This window comes from Protobothrops mucrosquamatus, unplaced genomic scaffold (genome assembly GCF_001527695.2).
Source record: "Protobothrops mucrosquamatus isolate PMUCROS unplaced genomic scaffold, P.Mucros_1.0 scaffold963, whole genome shotgun sequence".
NCBI classification, from domain to species: domain Eukaryota; kingdom Metazoa; phylum Chordata; class Lepidosauria; order Squamata; family Viperidae; genus Protobothrops; species Protobothrops mucrosquamatus.
Window position 1 is genome coordinate 181618 of NW_015387207.1, and position 12973 is coordinate 194590.

The 12973-nt window shown below is 46.4% G+C and overlaps 1 protein-coding gene across 1 annotated transcript in view; it reads right to left on the reverse strand.

Annotated features, from left to right (window-relative positions):
- The window catches only part of FUCA1 (alpha-L-fucosidase 1), a 13791-nt gene extending 5913 nt beyond the window's left edge, over window positions 1-7878 (reverse strand). The window contains exons 1-6 of the mRNA XM_015819651.1: window positions 7514-7878; window positions 5894-6028; window positions 5635-5772; window positions 4634-4739; window positions 2308-2508; window positions 1343-1533 (exon numbers count right to left, since the gene is read on the reverse strand). Coding sequence (XP_015675137.1) covers window positions 1343-1533; window positions 2308-2508; window positions 4634-4739; window positions 5635-5772; window positions 5894-6028; window positions 7514-7878 — 1136 coding nt within the window. The remainder of the gene's footprint in view (window positions 1-1342; window positions 1534-2307; window positions 2509-4633; window positions 4740-5634; window positions 5773-5893; window positions 6029-7513) is intronic.
- Between the last annotated feature and the right edge of the window lie 5095 nt (window positions 7879-12973).

Sequence of the window (12973 nt, forward strand, 5' to 3'; positions counted from 1 at the left end):
TGGAACAACCTGCCTCCAGAAGCGGTGAATGCTCCAACACTGGAAGTTTTTAAGAAGAGACTGGACAGCCATTTGTCCGAAATGGTATAGGGTTTCCTGCCTGAGCAGGGGGTTGGACCAGATGACCTCCAAGGTCCCTTCCAACTTTATTATTATTCTTAGTGTTATACTTCAGCAAAAATAAAACACATTTAAACCTTACCCGAGGTGCTTGATGACTATTCTTTCAGCTATTTTTCTGAATGTTCATAGTGTAACCAAAACACAGAGAGAGGCAAAAACATGTCCACTTCTAAGGTAAAAGTGTGTATAGGTAGTCCTTGAGTTACGACCGTCATGGAGCCTGCCCATGACGGTTGTAACTTGTGATGGTTATAAATCAGGTCACCCACATGACAGATCAGATTTTACAATCTTTTTTTTGCAGTGGTTGTTAAATGAATCACTGCAGTTGTTAAGCTGAAAACAAGACAACTCCTGTTTTCAGCGAAAACTTCCTAACGGGTGGCCTGCTTGCTAAATGTGGTCATGTGATTGCAGGGGAGGGACCCCCAAGGTCCATCATAAGTTTGAAAAGTAGAGCACTCCTATAATCTTATCAGTCTCTCGGAGAAGATCTACTCCAGATCCAGCCCGAAAGTTACAGAAATTTGCTTAGACCAGAGGTCTTCAAACTTGGCCCTTTGATGACTTGTGGACTTCAACTCCCAGAATTCCTCAGCCAGCGTGCCTGGGTGAGGAATTCTGGGAATTGAAGTCCATAAGTCATCAAAGGGCCAAGTTTGAAGACCCCTGGCTTAGACCTTCAACCTTGTGACACCTACAGCTGTGTATTTGATGATGCCTCCTCTTGTTCCTAAGCAGACTTGCTCGACGTAACATTTTGTTTAGTGACTGTTCGAAGTTACAACAGCACTGGGAAAAAAAGGGACTTATCACCATTTTCCACACTTACAACTATAGCCGCATCCCCACGGTCACGTGATCAAAATCTGGGCGCTTGGCAACTGACATGTATTTATGACGGTCGCAGTCTCCCAGGTTCATATGATCACCTTTTGTAGCTTTCTGACGAGCCGAGTCAATGGGGAAGCCGTTAAAAACCATGTTACTCAGTTAACAGCTGCAAGTGATTTGCTTAACATCTGTGGCAAGGAAGGTCGTAAAGTGGAACAAACTCGCTTAACAATTGTCTCCCTTAGCAACAGAAAACTCGAGCTCGGTTATGGTTGTTAAGTCAAGGACTACCTGTAATGCCAAATTTTTGCTGGCAGAAGCCTTAGAAACAACGTGCTTCCTTCTCCGGGAACAAGCAGCCCCTCTCAACGAACTTTTCCCTTACCAGGTTTCCTCGCTGCGATTCTCCTTCTGCGTCCGCCACGGCTTGGATTCATATATGGCCTCTCCGTTGACCTTCAGCCAATTCCCGAGAGCCAGGAGCCTCTCTTGAAAAATCGGAGCAATCAATCCTTCTTTGGTTGGCCCCACATTCAGAAGGTAATTTCCTCCGTAACTGACAGTGCGCACCAGTTGCTGTGGCGAAAAGCAGGACGAGGACAAAAATGTATTTTCAAACTTTACCAAAATGCTTTTAACCTGCGGGCACTCCAGACTTTTGAAAACATTGGGTACGCTGCCGTGAAAGCATTCTGCCAGGGCATTTAAATATTGATTGGGAAACTAGTAATGAGGTGGCTTGCTTCCATCCCCTGACGTTCCTCAACTCTTTCATCCCAGATTGTCCTTGGGGGAGAGCGGCTGAGGATATGGGGGGGGGGGAGGGGGTGATACACTTTTAAAGATTGGGCAGCAGCCACCCACCACTCATTCTTTCTAAGAAGGCCCATGAACACTCTGTATGGGACCAGAGGCATTCTGGGAAACAATAGTAGATATTGCTGGGGGGCTTTTTTTGCTTCTCGGTTATTTATTTTTATTACAAAAGTAAGTACTTCTAATAAGAGTAGCAGGAGAGGGCTGTAAAGCACTATAGGGTGGTATAGGGTCCAAGTGCTACTGTTATTCCGTGCAGCCGGCCTGGCGTAGTTTGATTATGTTTTAGTGGGGGTTTTGTATGGGGTGTTTTTAGAGCAGGCCTGTTATTTAATTTGATTTTAGAACAGAAACTTGTGTATATTTATCGTGGTTTTTATTATCGCCTGTTCACCGCCCTGAGTCCCGTAAGGGAGATAGGGCGGTATATAAATTTAATAAATAATCATAATAATAATAATAGCTCCAGCAGCTCTTTGTAGGTTCCACTGAAGTGGGCATTCTCAACCTTTGCTTGCCCTTCCCAGGGCTCACCAAAATAATGGTGGACTCATTTATGACTTCAGAAATTTGCATGTCGCTGCGATACCCCCATGACCTTTCGTCAATAGAGTTGCACATCTCCCACTTGTGGCCTGGCAGAACGCCGGGCTCATATTTATCCTGACAGTTGTAGAATCCGCCATGTTTGCAGGAACAATTGGTGCCCCATCGATCGTTCACCACCACATTATCCTGGAAAAGAGAAATCCAGAAGGAAGCTTTGAAGTTGGTGGGTTGCATTACTGTCTTTTAAGAGTAAAACAAGGGCTTTAGGGCGGCCCTTACCAGCACCTCCAAAGTGGGCTGAATCACACAGTGTTATTCTGCCTGAGCTCTTCAACCCTGGATGCATCGGTCAAAATCAAGGGAAAGCAACCAATGGGAAGGAAGCATCCTCCAAGTGTCAATCAGTTGCAATTCTCAGCAGCCCCAGTCAGCCTGTGAGGGACTCGGAAAATCCTAGTTCATCTATATCAGTGGTGGCGAACCTATGGCACGGGTGCCAGAGGCGGCACTCAGAGCCCTCTCTGTGGGCACGCGCGTCGTCGCCCCAGTCCTAGGCCTTCAGCTGGGTTTTATAAAACTTTTTCACTTTAGGCCTCCGCTGTGTGCAAAAAAAAAAAAGGGTTGAATCAATCAGTCAATTTCAACTTCTCGCGGGAAAAAAAAAGATCTTGCAAAGTTGGAATTGATTGATTGAACTTTTTAGTCCCACCCAGTCTGCCGTTACCACCACAGCCACGCCCACCCAATGGGCCACGCCCACCCAATGGGCCACACCCACTCGGCACCCGACAATGCATAAGTGGGTTTTGGGTTGCAGTTTGGGCACTCGGTCTCTAAAAGGTTCGCCATCACTGATCTATATTAATTTTTCTCAACCGTAGCAACTTTAAGACAGGTGGACAGAAATGCTGACTGAGGAATTTTGGGAATCTAAGTCCACAATCTTATAGTTGCCAGGGTTGAAAAACACCGATCTATTTCCTGAGGTCCATAGGATGCCTAGCCCAGAATCTCTGTTTTCAAATTTGCATCAGAAGGCAAGTATTACAGATGGTTTGTAGCTTTCTATCCATCCCTTCGCAGAGGTAGCAACTTGCAGAAGGGAATGTAAAAGGATGTGTACGAAAGTAAAAGTATGTGTATAAAATACATCCTTCATCCCAGAACAAAACAAATCCAGTGAAAGTGGGTGTACATGTGGTATACTCAGCCAGACAAAGCCTTTGAAACATGGAATGTAGCTACTTTAATGCTACAAATATGTACCAATTCACTTGGCAAGGCCCCCATTTTAAATAGAATGCATAGCTCTAATTAATAAATACTGCAAATAATTTATATTGCAGAGATACCAAGAATTGCTCCAGGCTAACTTAGATATGTACACCTGTCTTAGACACAATTATGCTAAATGTTAATCATACAGGTTAACTTATATTTCCCCTGCTCTCTTATCTAAGTATTAAGCCTTACTATAATATAGCTTCAAGGACTCTCATGAGTTGATCAAGAGCAAAAGTACCAAAATAGGCCAACTGGTTGGTGGTCTCCCCTCCAGGTTGCACTCCAAGGTTGGTTCTTGATGCTGGCACCTCCCATCACTCTCCCTCTCCAGCCTTAAACTTTCTACACATAGAGTTGGAACTAAGACTAGCTAGGTCAGTGATGGCAAACCTTTTAGAGACCGAGTGCCCAAACTGCAACCCAAAACCCACTTATGTATTGTTGGGTGCTGGGTAGGCGTGGCCCATTGGGTGGGTGTGGCCCATTGGGTGGGCGTGGCTGCAGTGATAACGGCAGACTGGGTGGGACTAAAAAGTTCAATCAATCAAGTCCAACTTTGCAAGATATTTTTTCCCGTGAGAAGTTGAAATTGATTGATTGATTGAACCTTTTTTTTTTTTTGCACACGGCGGCGGAGGCCTAAAGCGAAAAGGTTTTATAAAACCCAGCTGAAGGCCTTGGACTGGGGCGATGGCGCGCGTGCCCACAGAGAGGGCTCTGCGTTCCACCAGTGGCACGTGTGCCATAGGTTCGCCACCACGGAGCTAGGTTCTCTCCACATTTCTTTCTAATATGTAGGAGAGGAACTTTCTGCCTTTCTGCCCTCTTGAGGGGGCCCAACCTATGAACCCTCCAGCGATAGCAAGTTACTCTCCCCGCAGGAAAAAGAGGGCAAAGTCATTTAGGATGTAACCAGGTGCAAAGGATCCAAGTATTAGAAGCCATTTGAAAGGTTCCCTCTTAGTTTAAGCAAGTAGTAGAACAGCCTCCAGGTCTAAAGACCTACAGCTGAAGGAAGTGCAGATACCTTAACTGGGCTATCGTTGTATAGCCAGGCAAGGAAGGAAGTTGAATTCCAATAAGTATCCGGAGCTTCCCAGTCGCCATCTGACCAAATAAGATCCGGCTTGTATCTTAATAGACAAGTGATAAAATCAAAAGATTTAACGGCTGCATTCTAGTAGCCCCTGACTTATGACAACTGAGCCCAAAATTTATGTTGCTAAACGAGACATTCGTTATGTGAATTCTGCCCCATTTTATGACCTTTCTTGCCGCAGTTGTTAAGTGAATCACTGCAGTTGTTAAATTACTAACGCGGTTGTTAAGTGAATCTGGCTTCCTTGTCGGTAGGTCCCCAACCCCACAGCCTGTTCGGAACCGGGCCACGGAAGTGGCAGACGAGTGTGCGCACCACTCCATTTGTGCAAATGGTGGGTACGCGAGCAGAACCATCCCCTCTCTCTCTCTCCCACCCGCCAGTCCACAAAGCTGGAAAGGTGGAATGCTGTCTCAAGCACAGCACATGGTGAGGGCTAAGGCAATAGCCTTGAGAAAACATGTCTACAGCAGAGATAATAGAGCAGTGGTTCTCAACCTTTTTAATGCCGCGACCCCAACCGGTCGTAAGTCGAGGACTAAACTGGTTGTAAGTCGAGGACTAAATCGGTCGTAAGTCGAGGACTACCCAACCGGTCGTAAGTCGAGGACTTTCCCTGCCCGGGAGCACCACGCATGTGTGGTTCCGCCCCCTGCGCCGGCCGAGGCGTAGCTGGCAAGCGGCAGAGATGGAGCAGGCCGACCACCAGCTGGCCCAGCTCAAGGGAGGTAAGGCACCCGCCGGAAAAGGGGAAAAAAATGGTGGACAGCCTTGCTTGGCGACCCCCGTGAAATGGTCGATCAACCCCAAATGGGGTCGCGACCCATAGGTTGAGAACCGCTGTGATAGAGGGAAGGAGGAAGGACTAATGATTGTAAATTTTCTCTACCCAGAGGAATCTAGACAATTCCAAAATGTTTTGGTGTTACCTTAGAACAAGTTCGTAGAGTTCTGGAAGAGTCTTCTTAGAGACAAAAAACTGGGTCTTGAAGCTATTATTTTTGTCCAGTAAATACAACGGATGAAACCATTCAAAAAGGGAATGATATAGGCCATAGGATATGTTTCTAAGATTAAACAAGAGAGGGGGAGAAACACAAAATAACATTGATCCAAAGTTATTAGCTAATTAGTAAGCCTTTTTTTTCCCCACCATCCTGATTACCCCCTTTAAAATCAGATCAATACCTTTTTCGGACAGCCTCTCCCAGTTCACCAACCAAGTCACGGTGGGGGCCAGTATCCACTGAATTCCAGTTCCAGGATGCCTCCGACCCCCAGTTGGTGAAGCCTTCATGATGCTTAGAGGTAAACACCACATATCTGTAGGAACCAAAGACAAAGAATTAGAAGGAACTTCATCCTCTTTTGACATTTCACCACTGTTTAGTATTTATAAGGTGGATGTGAGAAAAGAAGCAAATGAAAAACATGAATATGATTAAGGATATACCATAAATATGGAATGCTGTGGGTTTTTTAGCCTGGTTTGCTCCACTCAATTGAGTTATATCAGATGTAGAGATCTTTGCAAAATCTTATTCCATACAGAATAATTGATATAGTATTATATCTATTCCTCCCTGTGGAATATTCTGATGCTGGAGGCAAGATCTGCCTGCATCCTTCTGGCCTTCCAGAAAGACCTTAAAAATCCTAGTTTTGCCAGCTGGCTTGGTGCACTAATGGGAGATACTGGAATGCTTTACAGTCTTGTATCATTTTTTTTTTACAGGCATTCATAGGAATCTGAAATCAGCTTATGAAATTTTGGTTTATCCCTGTCTCGTGGTTCTGACAGCTTTCTCACACTGCATGTTCTGTTGGTTTAACAATTTCCTTGCAATTTTGTTTTCATTTTTTTTTACTACCTATCACCTTTATATATAAAATTTGTTGCTGGTTCCCTGAGACTGGTGTGCTCGCCCTCCCTCTCTTGGGTAAGCTGGCTGTATCAAGCCTGGGAACACATCTAAATAGGCCATCTTATCTTGCTCTTGTTCTTTCAAGATTTTCTTCTGAGACTCTGCAGTGTGCCACAGAGTCTCCTTCCACTTACTATTGTCTTCATTGCCTTTTCTTATTTTAAACCAGAATCGTCCATCTTTGCTGCTTAAATAACTATCATTCGGGTTCGCAAAAATGGCAAAATAATAATAATAATAATAATAATAATAATAATAATAATAATAACAACAACAACAACAATAACAACAATAATAATAATAGTACCAATAGTGATAGGCGCCTTGGGTACAATCCCAAAACAACTGGAGCACCACTTGAACACCATTGGCATTGACAAATTCGCCATTAGTCAATTGCAAAAGGCGGCCTTACTAGGAACTGCTTCCATCCTGCAACAATATCTGTAATAACAGTCTGAACATCTGGCTGACTGTGCGATAATAATAATAATAAATAATAATAATAATAATAATTAATAATAATAATAATAAATACTGCTTCCATCCTGCGACGATATCTGTAATAACATCAAAGATCCACATCTGCCTATCCCAGGTCCTCGGGAAGGACTCGATAGGTAGACAAAAATGCCAAATCCAGTCTGAACATCTGGCTGACCGTGCGATGATGATTAATAATTAACAATTACTAATAATAAATTAATAATTAATACTAATACTAATCCGATTTGCGGTATCCTCTGCGGCAGGCCTCGAGATTCCCTCTCCTACCCCTCATCCCCCCCCCTCCAAGGATCCCGCGGCTGGGAAGGATGGGCGGCGGGATCCGGCTCGGGGAGGCGCCGGCTTGCCCCCCCCGTGGCTGGCTGGCGGGGCTGACCTGGCACCGGCGTCCTGGAAGAGCTGCGCCCACTCCTCCGGCTGGAAGTCGGCGGCGGAGAAGAGCGGGGCGAAGTCGGCGTAGGAGGTGTCCGGCGGGAAGCGCCGGCGGACGAAGCGCTCGTAGTCGGGACGGAGCTCGCCCTTCCAGTGCCACCAGAACCACTCCGAGCCCCAGGCGGGCACCGAGAAGACCCCCCAGTGCACGAAGATCCCCACCTTGGCCGCGTCGAACCAGCCCGGCAGGGGCCGCGCGTCCAGGCTGCCCCAGTCAGGGGAGTAGCGCGGCCCCGCCGGGCTCGGCGGGAAAGACCCGCGGCACAAGGCGGAGAAAAACAGCAGCAGCCAAAGGCAACCGGCAGCCATCGCGTCCACACCCGCCGCCGGGGAGGGAGGGAGGAGCACGTGATGCAGCGCCCGGCTAGGCCTCTTTTTTTTTTTTTTTTCCACAATGGCCCCGTGAGGTAGGCCCGAGGCGCCTCTGCGGCCGAACTTGCGCCTAAGTGGCGACGGCGTGAGGAGAATGATTGCAGGTAGTCCTCGATTTACTTAGGGGCCGTTCAGAATGAACAACAGCGCTGACAAAAGGGACTTAGGACAGAGGTTTTATTATTATTATTATTATTATTATTATTATTATTATTATTATGATGATGATGATGATGATGTCCCCAACCTTGGCCCCTTTACGACTTGTGGACTTCAACTCCCAGAATTCCTCAGCCAGACGGCGTGAGAATGATTGCTGGCTGAGGAATTCTGGGAGTTGAAGTCCACAAGTCGTAAAGGGGCCATGGTTGAAGACCCCTGACTTAGGACCCTTTTTTTTTCACTCTGCAGCATTTTCCTGCTGGCTGAGGAATTCTGGGAGTTCAAGTCCACCAGTCGTAAAGGGGCCAAGGTTGAAGACCCCTGACTTAGGACCCTTTTTTTTCACTCTGCAGCATTTTCCCCAGGGTCACGTGATCAGAATGCACCCACTTGGCAGCTGACTCGCATTTATGACCGTTGGGGTGTCCCAGGGTTACGCGATCCCCTTTTTGCCACCTTCTGACAAGCCAAGTCAAGGGGGAAGCCGGGTTCACTTAACGACCGTGTTCCTAACTTGTCAGCTGCAGTGATTCGCTTAACGACTGTGGCAGGAAAGGTCGTAAAATGGGGCAAAACTCGCTTGGCAAATGTTTCACTTAGCCGGCGAAATGTTGGGCTCAGTTGCGGTTGTACCTTGAGGATTACTTGTACTAAGCGTTATTTGACTTGTTTGCTGCTCCCCTCACCTGAATCCCAACAATTCTGAGCAGTTCACAACAACCAGAGGAAGAAATTGCAATAAAACCAAACAAACATAAAAATAATGAAGGGGAAAAAATGGCGAAGGGGAGGGAGGGAGGAGACTCATGCGCATATAAATCCAATAAATAAATAACAGCCCTGAGAAGTGTGTTTAACTAAGAGCAACCCCTTAACCACTACATTATGGGGGGCTTTCATGTGGCCATATACCGATAGTAGTAAGGCAGAGCAGGAAAAGAAACGAGCAGTGAAGTTGCAATATATTAAGGGGGGGTCTCTGAGTCAGATGGAGGTATGTGCTGGACCCTACCCAGTTATTTTCTGAATGGAATGTATTACCTGGTTTTGCATTTATAATAATAATAATAAAGTTGGAAGGGACCTTGGAGGTCATCTAGTCCAACCCCCTGTTCAGGCAGAAAACCTATACCATTTCTGACAAATGGCTGTCCAGTCTCTTCTTAAAAACTTGGAGCTTCTGGAGGCAGGTTGTTATTTTGCATTCTGTTCTCCCCATGTGATTGACTGGCATTATGCTTGTTGCTGGAAGAGATCCCAGATCAGGAACACCTTGTAATTTTTAATGTTATAGTACCTATTTTGTAGGTTCTCTGTGTTCCTTGATTTTCATGTTCATGTTCTAAAGTAGAGTGTGTCTTTTTGTTTGATCTTTGAATGTAAATTAAGTAAATGTATCTTAAGGGCATTAGGGTAAATTAAATTTTGGTTTCTCTCTCTCTCTCTCTCTCTCTCTCTCTCTCAAGGCAGAACAGAAGATATTGATGTAAACCCCTTTATTGAGAAAGAGAGAGAAGCAGACTTTACAGAACATTTGACACCATAGTGAATTTAACTATGATTTATCGAATAAGCCACAGTTAGCTGATGTACGCATCCATGCCAAGCTATACGGGTAGTCCACATTTAATCAACACTTGTTGAGTGACTATTCAAAGTTACAATGAATGTTCTTGGAGTCATGTTAAAAGGGACAGTTGGAAGTTTGTACTTTTAGACTAGCTTGATTGGTGTCAGCCCTCTTCAGGTAAGCCAGGCAGGACATATGACTAGATCAGTGATAGCAAACCTTTTAGGGACCGAGTGCCCAAAAACTGCCTCGCCCCTGCCCCGCCCAGCCCCTTCTGCTCGCAGGGTCACCCACCACCTCCACGGCCCGCCACAGCAGATCGCCCAGGCGACCCAGCAGCATCATGGCGGCCACACCCCGTGTCCATTCCCCGCAGCATCATCTGTACGCGATGGGGCGTGAGAGCGGAGTCTTGTCCCTGTTGCCCGGCTGGCATGTCCTTGGCTGCGCTGCTCCGTGCAGGCTGCGTCCGGGGCGACTCTCCGGGGGGGCTGTGGTGAGGAGGGGGCCATGGGGGTGGCGGGCCTGGGGTGATGGCGTGCGTGCCCACAGAGAGGGCTATGAGTGCCGCCTCTGGCACCCATGCCATAGGTTCCCCACCACTGGACTAGATGAACTAATTCTATTTCACTTGTAAAGAGGCATTAGCAGAATCTGTTAAATTTGTACAGAAGGTACAAATCTCCCTCTGTCACCTTCACAGCCCGATGACTTAGGGAGGGTCCCTCCTGAAGCTCTTCATCCACCCACTATGCAGCTGTGGACTCAGCTCCCTCTTATCTGATTGTTCTCTAGGCAGCAGATCTTCCCCTCTTTTCCCAAGGTCGTCCACACATTCCATTATATCAACTTTCTGCCATCTGTTCTGTGACCATTTGAAGTTATGGTGATGCTGGATGAAGGGACAGAAAACCGGTCCCCAAGTTACAGCTGTCGCACTGCCTTGCAGCCAAGCCATCAAAATTCAGGCACTGGGCAGCCTGCACTTATGACCACAGGGGCATTTCAATTCCTCCTACCTGCCCGTCCCTTCACCCATCTAGGCCCTTTTGGTCCCTTGCACTCCATAGCCCCTGCCACTCTAGCTGGCCTTCATAGTCTTCTTGCTTCCACTGCTGACTAAGCATGCCTGGCCTTTGATATTTTAATAGTGTGGTGGCCTTGATAAAAACATTTACGGACCATNTTATTTTTATTATTATTATTATTATTATTATTATTATTATTATTATTATTATTATTATTATTATGATGTCCCCAACCTTGGCCCCTTTACGACTTGTGGACTTCAACTCCCAGAATTCCTCAGCCAGACGGCGTGAGAATGATTGCTGGCTGAGGAATTCTGGGAGTTGAAGTCCACAAGTCGTAAAGGGGCCAAGGTTGAAGACCCCTGACTTAGGACCCTTTTTTTTTTCACTCTGCAGCATTTTCCTGCTGGCTGAGGAATTCTGGGAGTTAAAGTCCACAAGTCGTAAAGGGCCAAGGTTGAAGACCCCTGACTTAGGACCCTTTTTTTTCACTCTGCAGCATTTTCCCCAGGGTCACGTGATCAGAATGCAGCCGCTTGGCAGCTGACTCGCATTTATGACCGTTGGGGTGTCCCAGGGTTACGCGATCCCCTTTTTGCCACCTTCTGACAAGCCAAGTCAAGGGGGAAGCCGGGTTCACTTAACGACTGTGTTCCTAACTTGACAGCTGCAGTGATTCGCTTAACGACTGTGGCAGGAAAGGTCGTAAAATGGGGCAAAACTCGCTTGGCAAATGTTTCACTTAGCCGGCGAAATGTTGCGCTCAGTTGTGGCTGTACCTTGAGGAGTACGTGTACTAAGCGTTATTTGACTTGTTTGCTGCTCCCCTCGCCTGAATCCCAACAATTCTGAGCAGTTCACAACAACCAGAGGAAGAAATTGCAAGAAAACCAATCAAACATAAAAATAATGAAGGGGAAAAAATGGCGAAGGGGAGGGAGGGAGGAGACTCATGCGCATATAAATCCAATAAATAAATAACAGCCCTGAGAAGTGTGTTTAACTAAGAGCAACCCCTTAACCACTACATTATGGGGGGCTTTCATGTGGCCATATACCGGTAGTAGTAAGGCAGAGCAGGAAAAGAAACGAGCAGTGAAGTTGCAATATATTAAGGGGGGGTCTCTGAGTCAGATGGAGGTATGTGCTGGACCCTACCCAGTTATTTTCTGAATGGAATGTATTACCTGGTTTTGCATTTATAATAATAATAATAAAGTTGGAAGGGACCTTGGAGGTCATCTAGTCCAACCCCCTGTTCAGGCAGAAAACCTATACCATTTCTGACAAATGGCTGTCCAGTCTCTTCTTAAAAACTTGGAGCTTCTGGAGGCAGGTTGTTATTTTGCATTCTGTTCTCCCCATGTGATTGACTGGCATTATGCTTGTTGCTGGAAGAGATCCCAGATCAGGAACACCTTGCAATTTTTAATGTTATAGTACCTATTTTGTAGGTTCTCTGTGTTCCTTGATTTTCATGTTCATGTTCTAAAGTAGAGTGTGTCTTTTTGTTTGATCTTTGAATGTAAATTAAGTAAATGTATCTTAAGGGCATTAGGGTAAATTAAATTTTGGTTTCTCTCTCTCTCTCTCTCTCTCTCTCTCTCTCTCTCTCTCTCTCTCTCTCTCTCTCTCTCTCTCTCTCTCTCTCTCTCTCAAGGCAGAACAGAAGATATTGATGTAAACCCCTTTATTGAGAAAGAGAGAGAAGCAGACTTTACAGAACATTTGACGCCATAGTGAATTTAACTATGATTTATCGAATAAGCCGCAGTTAGCTGATGTACGCATCCATGCCAAGCTATACGGGTAGTCCACATTTAATCAACACTTGTTGAGTGACTATTCAAAGTTACAATGAATGTTCTTGGAGTCATGTTAAAAGGGACAGTTGGAAGTTTGTACTTTTAGACTAGCTTGATTGGTGTCAGCCCTCTTCAGGTAAGCCAGGCAGGACATATGACTAGATCAGTGATAGCAAACCTTTTAGAGACCGAGTGCCCAAAAACTGCCTCGCCCCTGCCCCGCCCAGCCCCTTCTGCTCGCAGGGTCACCCACCACCTCCACGGCCCGCCACAGCAGATCGCCCAGGCGACCCAGCAGCATCATGGCGGCCACACCCTCTGTCCATTCCCCGCAGCAGCATCTGTACACGATGGGGCACGAGGGCGGAGTCTTGTCCCTGTTGCCCGGCTGGCATGTCCTTGGCTGCGCTGCTCCGTGCAGGCTGCGTCCGGGGGGGCTGTGGTGAGGAGGGGGCCATGGGGGT